General features: G+C 56.1%; 3 protein-coding genes across 6 annotated transcripts in view; all 3 read left to right on the forward strand.

Moving 5' to 3' along the window:
• The first annotated feature begins 32 nt into the window (after positions 1 to 32).
• Positions 33 to 9,807, forward strand: LOC137857205 (uncharacterized). 4 transcript variants are annotated; one of them, XM_068683422.1, is made up of 7 exons: positions 33 to 603; positions 1,584 to 1,746; positions 2,677 to 2,774; positions 2,857 to 2,946; positions 3,725 to 3,906; positions 4,098 to 6,817; positions 8,521 to 8,555. In XM_068683422.1, exons 2-6 carry the CDS (start codon positions 1,640 to 1,642, stop codon positions 4,950 to 4,952), a joined length of 1,332 nt encoding a protein of 443 aa, XP_068539523.1. In that variant the 5' UTR covers positions 33 to 603; positions 1,584 to 1,639; the 3' UTR covers positions 4,953 to 6,817; positions 8,521 to 8,555. The 4 variants fall into 4 exon arrangements, with proteins under 4 accessions (XP_068539523.1, XP_068539524.1, XP_068539522.1 ...); XM_068683421.1 differs by lacking the exons at positions 33 to 603; positions 1,584 to 1,746 and adding exons at positions 708 to 970; positions 8,724 to 9,807 and having other exon boundaries at positions 8,521 to 8,550; XM_068683423.1 differs by lacking the exon at positions 1,584 to 1,746 and having other exon boundaries at positions 35 to 603.
• On the forward strand, positions 9,769 to 11,614 carry TNNI2 (troponin I2, fast skeletal type). The gene is made up of 5 exons (XM_068683438.1): positions 9,769 to 9,942; positions 10,251 to 10,379; positions 10,589 to 10,678; positions 10,813 to 10,989; positions 11,317 to 11,614. The coding sequence occupies exons 1-5, from the start codon at positions 9,784 to 9,786 to the stop codon at positions 11,413 to 11,415; spliced, it is 654 nt and encodes a 217-aa protein (XP_068539539.1). The 5' UTR covers positions 9,769 to 9,783; the 3' UTR covers positions 11,416 to 11,614.
• An 847-nt stretch (positions 11,615 to 12,461) lies between these two features.
• The window catches only part of LSP1 (lymphocyte specific protein 1), a 39,944-nt gene continuing 36,904 nt past the window's right edge, over positions 12,462 to 15,501 (forward strand). Inside the window, exon 1 of the mRNA XM_068683424.1 lies at positions 12,462 to 12,762. Coding sequence (XP_068539525.1) covers positions 12,683 to 12,762 — 80 coding nt within the window. The 5' untranslated portion in view covers positions 12,462 to 12,682. The remainder of the gene's footprint in view (positions 12,763 to 15,501) is intronic.

Genomic DNA, 15,501 nt, shown 5'->3' on the forward strand with positions numbered 1-15,501 from the left:
GCATGGTGGAGATTTGGGCTTGTATCACTGCATGTGGCCTCAAAAAACAAAAGGAAAGTAATTTGCACTGGGCAGCCTGTGGGAAGCCGTGGGCTCTGGAGGGGGAGAGCCCCAAGCATTAATGAAGAGCCATTAATATTGAAAAGCGGTTAATCTGCAATTATCCCCGGCTCCGCAAAGTGACTACGAGAGAGTTAAACAAATACGGTGAAGCTGGAGAAGATTATGGAAGCTCTCGATAGAGATTAATGACCTGAGCTTAACTATAAAAAGCCACCGTGTCTGCTGTTTAATAAATGTTACCCGGGCTTCGCTGCGGCCGTGGTGAGGGGAGAAATGACAGGGTTGTTTTGGGATGGCTGTGACAAGGAGAGTGGGGCTTCTGCTGGGAAAACAGCATCATCTGGCTGCCCTTAAGGAAATGGAGGAGGAAATCAATCACCTGAGAAACGCTTGCAAAAGGACACTGGGTGAATTAAACCCTCAGCCTTAAACCAAGCTAGGAGGGGCTGTGCAGAAGGGAGCAGCTCTGGGGAAGATTTTTGGGGCAGCTGGGGACCCCAGGAGCGAGCACCCGGCTGGGCAGGCTCCGTGCTGCCCCAGGTGAGCCTCGGGGAGGTACAGAGCCACGGGCTGAGGTGTTTGCTCAAGAGGGAAAGGTGCCTGGGTGGGGATAGTATCCACCCAGCTCTGGCTTTTAATGCCCTGCCAAGGCTGCTTTCTAGCTCTGGTGTTTGTTTTCCCTCTCCTTACATCCCCACCAACACGTCCCCATGGCCCGTTGTCCCCCTGCCCGCCCCGTGTCTCCTGCCCAAGTGATGTTCCTGGGAGGGCTGAGCGTGGAAATGAGCCTCAGGAGGAGGGTGCCCTGGTGGAAGGCGCAATGGGGAGCACTGCTGGGTGAGAGGGAAACCAACCTCAGCCTGTGCCTGTGCTGGATTCCCGTGTCTGCATCTAGAGGGCAGGGCAGGTACGTGCTGGGATCTGGGGCTCGGCCATCTGTGCTCCCAGCCAGAGCTTGGCCTCCTCATGAGGTCTCCTTCTACAAATGAACACTGGCTCTGAGCAGGACCTCGCTCCGGATCTAACCCCACTGGTGGCCATGCCCTGGGCTGGGGCTGCAGCAGGCGACCTCCAGGAGTCCCTCCCAAATGAATTATTCCCTCGCTCAGTGATTTTATGATTATCTGTCCCTGTGCTTTAGGAAACCAGCCTGGAGAGCTGCACCAGGCGAGTGCTGAGCATTATACATGCTTGTCACCATTCATCTGCCGTGAGACAAAAATGATTATGGGCTGTCATCGTTCAGCCTGGCTATGTGCTGGCTGTCCTCCAGCCTCAAATTTTTTTTTTGGCTGGTCTCACAGTTTTTGAGCACTGGAGACTATCTAAGCTTCTCTCACAAGGAGTAAGTGTGCCCATTTTATAATGATGCTAGTTAATGAATATTTATCTCACAAACCTATGGTGAAACTTTGCCACGCAAAGTGTTCCTCTTCTAAAGCTCCCGAGCTCCTGGGTTTACAGGGCGTTATGCAGGCTGTGGGTTTTTTTCTTTTACAGTACATTTTTTGTGGTTTCAGAGGGAAAGAAAGTTGATTTTAAAAATAAATAAATAAATAAAAATGCCGAGAGCGGGATGCTTCCCGAAACTACATCTCCCAGGCTGCCCCGCTGCTGCTGCTCCCTGGGGTGCGAGACGGGGGTCCCGGCCCCACAGGCGCTGGCATCGTGCCCCTGCCCACGGTAAAGCCCCAGGGCTGGGTGTGAGGGGTGTTTTGGGGCAGGGTCCCGAGCTGTGTGGGGCTGCTGCTGTGGGGAAGGGGGATTGGGAAGAGCTGGGGGGCACGGGAAGGAGGGAGGAGCGGGGGTCTTTGTGCTGGACTGCGAGCGGGGGGAGCGGGCCTGCCCTGGGTGAGGCTGCTGGTTTCTCGGAGGGGCAGGGAGCCCTTTCCCGACCCCCTTCACTTTTTCCCATCCTCTGCTCTTTCCCCATCCCCTTCCCCTCTGGGTGCTTCCGATAGATGGGTGCTGTGCTGCCGGCACCCTGTGGCTCGTGGTTTGTGGCTCGTAGTTTGTGTCTTGAGGCACGCAGGTATCTGAAGAAAGGGGTGCACAGATCTGCGAGCTGTAAAGGTTTTACGCCCAGATTCTGGGGGCAGCTAGCTTGACCCACGTGCAGAGGTTTCTCTAGGGTTGTACATTCAAGGGAATTAAAAGACTGAGTGCTGGGACATCAAATATTTGCATTGATAAAACTGACCTCTTTGGAGGTGCTGAACAATCACTGTTCTGCTGGCTTCTGGAAGCCGTCACCTTCTCATCCCACTTTCAGAAATACTTGCCTTTAAATTGCAGATAATGAAGGTTTTTAAAGTGTCCTATCCCTTGCCCCTTTTCCTATCTCTACTCCCACTCTTTTTCCCACTGTGACTGCCTGCTGCTGGGGCTCTGGTATCTGGGGCTGTTCCTGCCCCAGCCTGGGCTCACGTTGCTCCTGGATCACTCGTGCCATGGAGGTGTCCCCAGGAGCACCTCCACCACAGGATGCCTCCATCCTGAACACCCCAGGGCTGATAATGGGGGTGCAGAGATCACCCTGCTCCCTCACAGCTCCTTCTATCTCAGCTTTGTAGGCAGAAAGAAACCCAAACCTCCTGCTTCTCCATATTTCAGGCTTGGCAGCATGGAGCCACCGGAGAAGCAGCACAAGGACCTTGTGGCCGTCATGCTGGAGGGCAGAAAGTGCCCCCTGAAGAAGAAGGGCGTCACAGGTGAGTGGGTGCCTGCCTCCAGCGACTTCTCAGCTGGGTGAGGAGTTTTTCAGCAGTCTGTGCTCATCCCTTCCCTCCCCAGGCCGAATCATGGAGCACCTCCAGAGGACCTTGCAGAGGCCCATCTCCTGGCGGCTGTCTTCTCCCGTGGCTCTCCCGCGGTGCTGCACAGGTGGGTGAGGCTGCCAAGGGGCTTCACCACTGCTGGTTTTTCTAAAAATGTGTTTTCTTTGCTCACGTGGTACTTGGGGAAAAAATAAAAAGCACCAAACAATAACAAAACCATGTGTAAAAAAACAACAGTGGGGTTGAAGTGGATAATTTCTAAAGGATCATAACTGATGTGGCCACTGGTTTGCCTGGCAGTTGCTAACCTTGGGGAGGGAAGTGCTTTGCACTTTATTGCCTTTGTTTTTGATCTCAGTTGCCACTTCACATTATGTTATTATTTTAACAAAGTATTCTTGCTGCAGCCTCATTTTGGCATGGAGAGCCTGAAAGCCATTTCGGGTGTGGAGGCATGCTGAAACCTTACTCATTTAATCACACGGAGGTCTCAGTCTGCTCTCCAGACATGTCCTGGCTCCTGCTCTGGTCTCTAGCAGGCTCTGAGGTCGTGCAGACACAGGGACACCGTGCCCAGGTGTCAGGTCACTGCAGTAATTCTACCCTGGGGCAGGCTCGGTGGGAATGCCAGATGGATCACCTCCTGGGTACATCAGTGCTGGTCCGAGGGGTTAGCTGTTGGCTTTTCCAAGGGCAGGGGCTAAGGCACCTTCTGCCGAAGTGCACGTGATGGCAGTGGGAAAAGCTCCAGCATGGAGTGAGCCCTGAGCTCAGGGCCCCTCACCTTGGCTCTCGATGTGTCCTCTCCATCGCTGGAGGCAGGTTCAGAGGGCAGATGCTGCTGCTCATGAAAGCCCTTGTGTTGACTTGTTCTGTTCCTCCAGGCTCTTGCCCAAACCTGATGAGGAGTAGCAGTGAGGCACGAGGAGAGAAGCCCGGGGAGGTGGTGTCTGCAGCCCCGCAGCCTGGCAGGACGTCCTGGTCACCCCGCTGGTCACTGTCAGCAGGAAGGGATGGCCCCAACAACATGGCACACCAGGGCTGGCAGAGTGGTCTGGGGGTCCAGGTGGGTACATGCTGCACACCCGTACCTCTGTGCAGGGCAATGGGCTGGGTGTTTGGGTACTGGGGATGTGCAAGGCCCTTGGGGCTCTAGTGTCTGTGGGTGGGTTGGGGTCCCAATGCCTGCTCACGTCTCCTTGCCCAAGCAGCTGAGTTATGTTTCTGTGTTCTCACCGGTCCTTCCCTGTCCTGCAGGTGGAGGAGGCTGACAGCGGAGGACCAGCCCACAGTGTGGGCTCCCCAGTGCTGGCATCCCTTCCTTGTGCCCTCAGACCCAGTCCCTCCCCTCCTCCTCTCCTGCCTCATCCATCACCCTCCCCTCCCGAGGCCAAGCTTGCCAGCCTCTTCCCCCTCTTCTCACCGCTGTCACAGGGCTCCGGGCCTGGCTCCATCCCTCTGCCCTGCGCTGGCCCCAAGAAACCTCACAGAGGGAGCTGGAAGAAGAAGAACCCGCATCCCGAAGAGCACCCTGGCCCCAGCCCAGAGGAGCCTGCACATTTCCCCTTCGCAGGACCCATCATTGCCCGGATAACCGACTGCATCTACCTGGGGAACCTCAACGCTGCCTACAGCGGGCGGGTGCTGTGCATGAATGGCATTGACAGCATCATCGACGTGAGCTCCCTGCCCAGGGACCGCAGCCTGAGCATCATCCCCTGCACCTGCGGCCGGGCAGGCTTCAGGCACAGCTGGCCGCGGCTCAGGGTTGACATCAGGGCTTCCCTGCACGGAGGTCATCACGAAATAGGGCAGCCCTGCTTCCTGGACATCAACGAGTGCATCGAAGCCTCGGTGGAGAAAGGGAAGCGTGTCCTCATCCACTGCAGGGATGGTTACTCTTTAGGTCCTACTTGTGTCATCCAGTACCTGATGGTCAAGCACAGCATGGGACTGCTGGCAGCCTACGGGTTTGTGAGGGCACGGTACCCGCTGAACATCCAGGAGTGCCATCAGGACCTGCTGGTGGCTTTGGAGATGTCCCTGCAGCCTGGCACTGCCAGCTTGGCGTGCCTGAAGCACTCCCTGTCGAGGAAGATGGCGTGGAGCTAAATGGGATATGGTGGCTGTGCTGTTTGCCAGCAGCCCCACAGGAGAAGAGCCAAAAGGAAAATAAAATGAACCCCATCTCACGGGGAAAGAGAAAACCGTAGCTGTGGGGTGTGTAGGACAGTGATGGCACAAGATGCAAAGGTGATGGCTTTGCTTTGCAGCAGCTCCTAGGGGCTGGTGTTGGCAGATGGAAAGCTTGGGGAGCTCCTGGGGACATGCCAGAGGGAGAGGGGATGTCCTGGGCAGGGTGGGAGCTACATGAGGAAGCTTCCTCAGTCACGCTGCGGAGCTTTTACAATCAACACTACTGCTGTTGGGCTGCTATTTTTTTTAATTTTTTTTTAAATTTTTTCCCCTGATAATATCATCCTTGGAAACAAGGCCTAAGGTCTCCTGGTGTCGTGCTGGACAAGTCACTGCATGGCCCCTGCCTACTTGATGCTACCAGGGTGTTGAAGAGGAGAAAACTCAGCTCCTTGGGCATGGGGACTTCTTGAACCCACCACCCTCTGGCTTCGATCTCTCATCCAAGAGCTGCTGTCTGGCAGGCCAGCAGGGGCCGGGATGGGTGTACTTCCATGGGGGGCTGAAGAAAATGGCTGCAGACACTTTGGAAAGAATAATAAAAAGTTGGTTTAACTTTAGGGTCAAGTGTGGCTCTCCTGGGGTGAGCATGAAGGAAAAGTGAAGTGGCTAAGCTGGGCCTCGCTGGGTGACCTCTGCTGCTGACTGCTTGGGGTGGCTGCTGTCTGTTCCCAAATGCACTCACTGCACTCTCTGTTCTTTGTTTTTCTGAGAAGCCGGCTTTAGCTGGGCCAAGCAGATACCCCAGGAGGGCTTGTGGGTATTTCCCAGCTAGAGGCCAGCACCCAGTGACACCGACACTCCTGCTGTGGCAGGGTTGTGATGATTTCACTACCCGAGCCATCTAGCTCTCGATGTGTGAGGGACTAATCCTGAGCAAACGCAGCCTCGCCCACACAGGACCCCAAAGCAAGACCCCAGCCCCATCTGGGGCTTCTTTGGCAGTGCTGCTCGTGTGATGCTACAGGCAGGCTGCAGCAGCGGATTTGCTGCTATTTGTGTGATGTCTGAGAGGAAAATTAGCCCTGACCATGTCTGAATCTGCTCAAAATCCCTTGGCTGACAGCGGAGGGAGCGCCTGGTCTGTGGGAGGAGGGCAGGAGCTGTTTGGGCTCTTGTCTCCATGGGATCCCCTGCACACACACAAACACACACACACTGCATGTGCTCTGGATGGGGCTGGTGAATATTTCCAGAGCCATTTCCATCTGCCTCTTGCTTGGGCTGTGGGGATGTGGGTGTGAGGCACCCCTCAGCAGCCTTGGGGTTGCCTTTCTTGCCAGTAGCGCGAGGCTGCTCCCCATGTTCTGCAGGGAGCCAGCAGCAGGCTTTGGGTTTGGTTTTTAAATAAATATATAGTTGTGATGAAATATTTCACACGAGGAGGAGCTGCGAATGTTTCCCTGTGTGGTAACTGAGGCTAAAAGAAGATGCCAGTGCTGGATGGCTCCCTCAGGGATGGCTCTTCCACATGCTGCTGGTGGTTGGTTTTTGGGGGGGCGATGCAGGATCCGCAGCCTCCTTCCAGCAGCGTTCCCCAAGGGCAGGCAGAGCTGCTCCTCTCCCGCGGGGCTGCCTCGCCTGCCCCAGCCAAGGGAGGTGCACCGGGGACTCTTGCACATCATTGGTCTGAGAAGGTCTCCATGCCCTTAAAGAGAAGGTGGATTTTCTGCTGAGCCACCCGAGAAGCCCTTTTATACCTCCTTACTCAGCCAGCTGCTTCGGCTCGCCAGTCAGTCCTGGCCGGCCAGCGGGGCTCTCTCTTTCTCCTGTGGATTTGGGTGAGCTGCTTTGCATGTCTCTTACTGACTGGCTTGCTCTGCAGGGGGTGACGGGGAAGCAGGATCGCTCACATGAGTTTTGGGGAGGTGAAGGCCGGGTGGGGTGACCTGCTGGGGGAATTAGGGGTGCTGACAAAGCCACCTCCGTCCTCTCCCTGTTGGAGAGGGTCTGGCATCGGGGAGCCTCCCTCTGTCTTTCCCAGCTGCCTTTTCTTTTTGCTTTCATCCTCACTTGGTTTTGCTCTCTGCCCTAAGCCCCGTAACACTGACTTCTCTGGGACCACAGGAAAAAGCATCCTCAGCTGCGGCACCCTGCACCAATCCCCACTCACACCCCTCCGCTCCGTGCTGCCCTTTTCTCCCCCCAAATCACCCTCACCACCGGGAGACCCCCAAAACAAGGACCGTCATCCAGACTGGCAGCACCATGGGGACGATTTTCAGCCCAGCCTGGTGTTGCCTCCTCCCGTCCTTGGTGCTCGCAGCGCGGGGTGCAGGGACGCTGGCAAAAATAGCTCCTGCTCCTCATCCACCTGCGGTGGTGGCTGTCGCCCTGCGTCGCCCCGAACCTCCCCGAGTCACGGGGCCTGGCACCGGGGCCAGGCTGCCGTCTGAGGAGACAGCTGCAGCTCCTTGTGCAGCTCCCCGGCCATTTTTAGAAGCACTTTTCTCCCCCCCCCCTCCGCCCCTTCCCAGTAATGTGATGGGCCCGCACATTTTCCAGGATAAAGTTTCCTGGGGGAGCTTGGCCCTGCAGCCCGTACCTCCTCCCTCGGGCACCGACCCCGTTAACGCTTCACCTCCCAGGCCTGCGGGTTGCAGTGTTTTGGGGGATTGTCTCCTCTGCAAGGGAGCAGCTTCCTTTGGGCTTGGCCAATGTTCCTGCGTCCTTCCATCAGCAGACACAAGCAGGAAATATTGCTCTGATAGAAAAACGCAATTACATTTATAGGGAAAAAATTGCAGCATGATGTTCAAAGGTGCTTTTCCCTCTCTTCCCGAAGACGCTGTGTTGTGTCTGTAAAATTCCCACTTCCAGCAAATGCAAAAAATCCTCTGATGAAGCTGTTCATACCTTCACCAGCTCAGCAAGAGCCCTCAGCCCTGTGTCCCATTATCTGTGCATGTTCCATTACCTGATGCAGACATGTGCTGGCAGCAGCATCCTCCAATGTCCTTGTCACCTGTGGCTGCTGCCTGGCTCCATTCCCAGTGCCCAAAGCCTTCGTGGTCTTTGGGGTATGTCTCCTCCACGAAGCGTGGCAGTGCTGTTTTCCCCATTAGTAGACAGGGAGGTTGAAGCTCGAAATAGCCATTTAGTTTGCTACAGCCCTATGTGATAAGAGCTGTATGACAGAGTCAAGTGGCAGACATAAAATAGTCTTCCCCCCTCTTCCTTCATTGCATAAAGTGGCATCTTGGGGGCCAAGGAAGAATCACCCCTGCAGGGCTTGCTGTCACAATCCCTTTTTCTGGCCTGGCACCGCTTGCCCCAGTGCAAATGTAGCCGTGAGCTGGCATGTGCTTGCCTCTTGTCTACAAACCTCAGCCTAGTTCCCCTTGAGACGGGAATTTGGAGAAGTTGGGACAAACCCCTTCCTCTTTTTCTTTCTTTGTCTCGGCTAATCTTGCTTTGTTTCTCAACGCAAGAAAGCCAACACCAGCATGAATAATTGTAAATTATTTTTTGGTTTTCGTTGCAGGCTCACAACCATCTAAAGCAAGATGTCTGAGTAAGTTCCCATTTTCTCTCTCTGCTGTGTCGCTGGCCTTTAAACACTTTCATCCAGCTGCCAGCTTTTTACACTTGTTAAGATGCATCTGCTTGTTTCCGACTGGGATGCTAACTGCCTTTTCTCCCCTTTCTCTTCCTCCCCGTCCTTGTCTGCCTGCCCCACCTGACCAGTGAAGAGGTAAGTGCGTCCTGCTGGGGCTTTGCCTTCAGCCGTGCTCAGCCCTGCAGCCCTCGCCTCGCAGCTCCTCTGTCACGAAGGCGGCTGCACCTCCTCCGCCAGCAGGAGGGTGCTGAGGGGACACTGGGGCAGGGATGGCCTTGAGGTCCAGGGATGGCTGTGGAAATGCAGGGCAAGGGTTTTGCCATGGCAGAAGGAGGGGTTCCTGCACCAGGCTGCCTCCAAGTCAGCACTAGACCCCAAACTCCCCTCAGGTCGCTGCAGGAGCCATGGCAATGAGGACCAGGTGCAGGGTCAGCTCCATAGCACCTCTGAGCAAGCTGCTCCATCCTCCATCTCCCCACACACCCAACACAGCACGAGGCAGAGCTTGTTCTCACTTAGAGAAGAGGATTTCAGGGCAGTGCACAAACCCTGTACCACAGTGCTGATGTCCAGCAGGTGCTCTGACTGCCCACAGAGCCCAGTGGGAAGGCCAGGAGGGCACTCTTTGCTAAGGCAGCACTTCTCAGATGGAATTTAAGCCCTGTGCTTGGAGTCCTCAAGGACTCTGATCTCCTGTGGCCCATGCCCAGAAGCTTACGAGCAAGATCCCACTGGTCAGTGATGCATTGCATCTCTGCGCTGGATGCCTTTTATCTGCAGAGCCCTTGGCTTCTGTCAGGAGGGCTTAGCACCATCTGTACATGCAAAACCTGCCAGATTTGGTTGCAGTTCACTCCGCAGATCCTTATCCACTTCCTCCTGTACGTAGCAGACCAACACCCAAGCGCTGCTTCCTACTCGCCCACATCTGCACGTCGGATGCAGGGTGCATTTCCCCTGCCCCAGCCGCGCTCAGGCTCGCTCTCCTCTGGCTGAAGGGCTGAGGACACAGCTGCAGTGCCGTGGTGGACCGAGGCTGTGGTTTCTCCTCTGAACAGGAGACCTGCTGATGCTGATCTAGTGCACTGTGGGTTCAAAAGGCAGGAGAGCTCTCCCAGGCTCGCCAAATCGTGAGGGTTTCATGCAGCTGAGAGTGCATTGCATTTCTTGCCTGGCATCGCAGGGAGGATGAAGCTGGTTTGGGGACCAAATGTGGGTCAAGCCGCGGGGTTGTATGGGGAAAGGAAACGCATGGGGGAATGTACACACCGTAACCTTCTTTTCTATCGTTTTTCCTTCCCTCAGAAAAAGAGGAGGGCAGCCACTGCCCGGCGGCAGCACCTGAAGGTAGGTGACACTGCTGGGCGAGCTGTGTCCCGACTGTACCGTCTCCCACTGCGAGCAGCTCCTAGGCACTTTCCTGCCTGGGAAAGGCCACGATGCATGATGTGAGGTTCCCTGTGCACTTTTCTGCCCCTTACCAGGGAGCCTTCTGCACAGCAGGACTCTGGTGCTGGGGGAGGCTGGAGCTAGCATCCCCCTGAGCTTCTCAGAAGTTCCCCTGAATCCCCACTGTGTGGGATGTGGGTGGTTTGGCCATGGGGAGCTTCCTTTTGCTCCAACCCCACACTGAACTCCCTCCTGTTGCTTTGCAGAGTGCTATGCTCCAGCTTGCTGCCACTGAAATAGAAAAAGAAGCAGCTGCTAAGGAAGTGGAAAAGCAAAACTACCTGGCAGAGCACTGCCCTCCTCTGTCCCTCCCAGGATCCATGCAGGAACTCCAGGTAAACACCTCTTTCACCCTTACACCCTGCAGGCCACCCTTCACCATCTGGGATCAGATGGTCTTGAATGATGGCCTGGTCCTCCTCCAGCCTTCGGGATTTTCGGAGACAGAAGGGTCTGTCAGAGACAGAGGAGAAGGAAGAGGTCTGACGAGAGGAACCACCTGTATGTCCTGGTACTCAACATCCCTCTCCGTTTTTCCTCCCAGGAGCTGTGCAAAAAGCTGCATGCCAAGATCGAGTCAGTGGATGAGGAAAGGTACGACACAGAGGTGAAGCTACAGAAGACTACCAAGGAGGTGAGCATCCCCCGGGGCCATCCAGCAGCTGCCTCAGCAGAGCCTCTGGCTCATCCTTCCTCCCTCCCCGTGCCTCTTGCTGGTGCATGAAGCTCACGCTGGGCTGTCTCTGCCCCTTCTTCTCCTCCCCGCAGCTGGAGGACTTGAGCCAGAAGCTGTTCGACCTGAGGGGCAAGTTCAAGAGGCCACCCCTGCGCCGGGTGCGCATGTCGGCAGATGCCATGCTGCGCGCCCTGCTGGGCTCCAAGCACAAGGTCTGCATGGACCTGCGGGCCAACCTCAAGCAAGTCAAGAAGGAGGACACGGAGAAGGTACCCATTCCCTCTCCCACATGGGCATCAGTCCCTGATTTTGGGAGCTGATGCCTCCCTGCGTGATAGACAAGGTGGGGGGTGAGGGTCCTTCCTGCTCCATAATTCCTCTCCTAGCTCCCAGTGTCAAAAATGTGGCATGTGGCCCCAAAAGACATACAGGAGGGGTGGAATTGGTCTCCTCTAGCTGACATGGGGTTGTCCAGGGGAGATGAAATGTTAGGGAACCTGTGGTGAGGATTCCATGGCCAGAGGGGTGAAGGGGCTGTGCTCGGGGGGTATTTCACCCTGCGGAGCCATCCCACCACGTGCCCATCCCTCCTGCAGGAGAAAGACCTCCGCGATGTGGGCGACTGGAGGAAGAACATCGAGGAGAAGTCCGGCATGGAGGGCAGGAAGAAGATGTTCGAGGCCGGCGAGTCCTAAGCACTGCTGTCTCCACGCCTGCCGTTCCCACCCTCCTCCATCCCCTCCTGACATGGCTGTGGCCATGGCCACCTTCCCCTACCCCCGGCCCCAACACATCCTCGCCATGCATCAAGCCCACCGGCCGGGTGCTGTTTCCCTGGTTTTGTGCAGAGCTCCAGTCTGGAAGCAGCGGTGTAAATAAAGCTTTGGTGGGAGAGGGGGATGTCGCCTGCCGTGCTAGGGACGGGGAGGCCCCGTGCTGTGGGACCACCCTGGGGATGCTCATCTCCAGCAGGAGGCTGCCTTGGCCTGGTGTGCTCGGTGGGCAGCAGCACGGGATGCTCCCCTGCTGCCCTCCTCGTGGTCTCCATCTCGTGGTGACGGGGTAGGAAGGGACATTTCCTCTCTCCTATGGTCTGTCCTCTGACCCCATCGCAGGAGCTGCCATGCCTGGGCACTGCTTGGGCAGGCAGAGGAGAGGGCTGGGGGTTTTGGGGTGGTGAGGAACCATCTGCCAGAGGAAGGAAGTGGGTGAGGCCATGGCACGATGCCATCGCCTGCTCTACCTCCTCCTGCTTCTGCTTGTTCCCCAGAAGGGGCCAAGTGGGGGCCAGGAGGTGATGGCCCCATGCTGGGCGCTTCTTGGTGGCCTCTTGGTGGCTCTGGCCACTCCTTGCACTGGTGGTCATGCCCATGGTGCTGTGCTGTGGCTTCTCTCTGTGTGGGGTGATGGCTGGGGGGCAGGAGCTCTCAGCCCAGGCACGGGGGGCGCGCAGCCTGCGTTAGTGGTGCAAAGCAGCCACCCCCAGGGCTGCAGGGGATGCTCAGCACTCGGAGAGGAGCAGGCGATTGCTGTGAGAGGTGTGAAATCCAGATTACCTCCGTGCCATGGTGATGGTGCCCCACGCACCACAGGGCGCTGCGGTTCAGGGCTGCAGGATGTCCCCATATGAGCCGTGCCAGCACCAGGGATGGCCCTGGGGAGCGGTGGGTTGCCCTTCTCCCTGCTGGGGGGGATGTCCACGCTCCTCCCTTCCCCTTCAGTCTTTCTTAGCGCTTCCCTCTTTCGAGGCTGCCGACAGAGGCGAAACCTTAAAATAATCTGAACCTTTTTTTAAAAAAAAAATATAATTTGCCTTCTCCCATCCCCCCTAAACCCACAAAGTTTCCGGCACAGCTCACTTCTGCCCAGCGCAGGAAGAGCGAAGCAGCGGCAGCAGCACCCTTGTGCACCGTCCCCCCAGCCCTGAGCCGTCCCCAGGGCACTGTGCCGGACAGGAGGGAGATGTCGGACTCAGAGGAGTGCCACCAGGGTGCAGGAGGAGAGGACCAAGTGGGAGATGAATCCCACCAGGAGAGCGAGAGGTGAAGCCTGGGGACTGGGGAGCCCAGCGGCGATGAATCTGGGAGGATGGGGAGCTGGGAGGGGAGGTGTTGGGGGGAAGGAATGTCGTGGGGCCAGTATGAGAATGATCCATGGGAAGTGAAGGTGATCAGATGCCCTGGCAGGGTTTTGGTGAAGCCCTTCAGCTATGGATAGACTTAGATTTCCTAAAGGTCCCATCTCCTTTGAACTTCAAAACCGCTGGGGGGGTTGGTCCAGTGGGGAACCTGGACTCCCATGCAAGATCAGTGAGGGGTCTGGCTCCAAGACTGGGGCCTGTCATGGTGCCCTACAGTTGAAATCAGCCCCGTCTTTAAGGCAAATTGGGGCAGAGCCTGCTGCAGGATGTGTCCTCTCTCTGTGCGCATGGGTGGGTGACTTTGGTGGGAAGGAGATGGGAGGCAGGAAGGATGCCCAGACCCCTCACAAGAGGGATCTCCCTTGCAGGAGGGATGCTCAGACCCTTTTTGCTCTCACCTGCTGACTTTGCCATGGTTTGTAGGACCATGCTCAGGATTTGTGACACCAGCAGCTAACGTGGCTGTGGGATGGGGCTGGGAGGTGGCGCTGCCTTGGCGGTCTGATTTCTTTTTGTGTCCGCTACGCCTCTAAACTGAATTAACCTGGACATTTTTCAGGCTGGCTGCTGTCTTTTGTCAGCTTACACATCTCCCCATTCCTCTGGTCTGCTTTGTTGCTTTATCAACAGATTGTGATTTTACAGTCTGTTGTACTCTGTACTTGTACTCTGGTCACTCCACAGCAGGCAGCTTTCCCTAGGGGTTAAGGGGAAAGAGACCAGCAGCAGCGACCAAACTGCAGCTGACTGCAATAGGGGGAGGCAGAGGCAAGCTTGGCCGAGGAATCCCACAGAAGTATTCAGATTTGGATACAGCCAGGTTGAGGCTGAGCATCCCTGGAGCCTGGGGGTTGCCTGATTTTCTCCTCCAGCTTCAAAGCTTGCATTAGCATTTCTCCGCAAGGCTGCTGAAAGGCAGCACACTTCATGTCGAGAGAAAAAAACACCCCTGAGTGACAAGGAGAGGGGAAAGGTGTGTCATCTCCTACCGCTGACGGCTGCACTGAGTGTTTGGGCTGACACCTGACAGCAATTAGCCCTGGCTGAAGGCTTGACTGGAGGCTTCAAAAAGGTGCTGGAGCCGCAGTGCATGGCTGCCTGCGGGAACAAAGGGGAAAGCTTTGCTGCTGGGGGGTGCTAAGGTGTAATTCCAGGCAGTGCTCATTTGCCTTGCAGGGGAAGGAGCCTTTTTGGGGTGGCTGAGCCCTTTTTGGGGTGGCTGAGCCCCTTCACCTCTTGCTGCAGTGGGTGGTATATTGGCTTAGCCAGGGCCATGCAGCAGGAGTCTCTGGTGGGGCAGTGCAGGGCAGGGCAGGGCTAAGTGTTTCCTTTCTCTGTTTTCTCCTGGAGCTTCAGATAAATAAGATACGAAGGCACCTGTTTTATAGCGTTAAAACTCTTTTTGAAACTTACTGATAAATTGTGCGCATGGATGCTAATTAAAGCTGGTGCAGCCCTTTCTTTCAGATGAATTTTAATGAAATATTAAATGGATGGAAAAAAGAGAACAGAAGTATTTTTTCTGTTTGTTAAAAAAAAAAAAAAAGGAGAATCACTTTCCCTCCTGATTTGTGTAATGGTTTCATGTGCAGCTCTGAACTCCTCCTTTTGCTTGCACTATTTACATGTTTGCCAAGCTCTCACCATTTCCACCCCTCAAATGGAGGAAGGAAGTGTGTGTTTGCTGCCTGGGGCTGCCTCTCTTCTGCCTGTGGTTAGCTCAGCTCTGCTCTCCTCACCTCAGGCAGAAGTTCTTCTCAAGGCCATCAGCGTGTGGATGGAGGGGTGGATGGATGGATGGATGGAGTCAGGGCAGTGCTCTAAAGGCAGTGTGAGGAGTGCTGGGGATGCGAGCAGTGGGATGGAGCTGCCAGGGAAGCCAATCCCGAGGCTTTCTGGTGTCAATGTACGCATACCTTGGAGATATGGGAGAGGAAAAAAGAAGTTGGGTTTGGGTGATGAGCTTTGAAATCTGCCCAGCGTATATAGGGGAATTCACGATAGGGAAGGCTTACACTCATATAGCTATTGAGGCAATCCCAGCCTGGATGCAGCTTATCCCTTGTCCCTGTGTGACCAGAGGCATGCTGGCAGAACCTTGCTCGTGCTGGTGTAGCACCACCAAAAACCAGCTGGAGTTGCACTTTTCCACGAGCTGCCCTTGCTCTCAGGATGCCTCGGGGCCATGAGCCCAATGTGAAGCCTGCCCTGCAGGACACTGCCACCTGAGTGTGGCTCACAAAGCAGGCCCAGCTGCAGAGCAAGGGGCTCGGAGCCGAGAAGCCAGCTTCTCCCCAGTCCCCTGCCACCTCCCCTGTGGGGCTGCCCTCCTGGGAGCTGCAGGAAGCCCTCAGCAGCCCTTGTATGGTCAGCACCACGGGAAGGGCTCCACCGCGCCAGCAGGCCCCGGGCTTTGCTCGGCCACGTCTGTCCCCAGCTGTCTCAAATTCTCCAGATCCTTTGAGGAGTCTCGAGGGTCCCTGCGAAGATGAGTCTTGTTGCTAAGTATACCCGTGGCTGGAAGGAGGCTGGCCGGGAAAGCTGATATGGGGAGAGCCCTCGGCACATGGGATTCCTTGGGGGAGGGATGGCTGAGCCCCGCACGGGGTGACCGCTCCGAGTTTGCCCCAGCTGGGAGCAG

The sequence above is a fragment of the Anas acuta genome, chromosome 5 (assembly GCF_963932015.1).
Source record: "Anas acuta chromosome 5, bAnaAcu1.1, whole genome shotgun sequence".
Classification (NCBI taxonomy): Eukaryota; Metazoa; Chordata; class Aves; order Anseriformes; family Anatidae; genus Anas; species Anas acuta.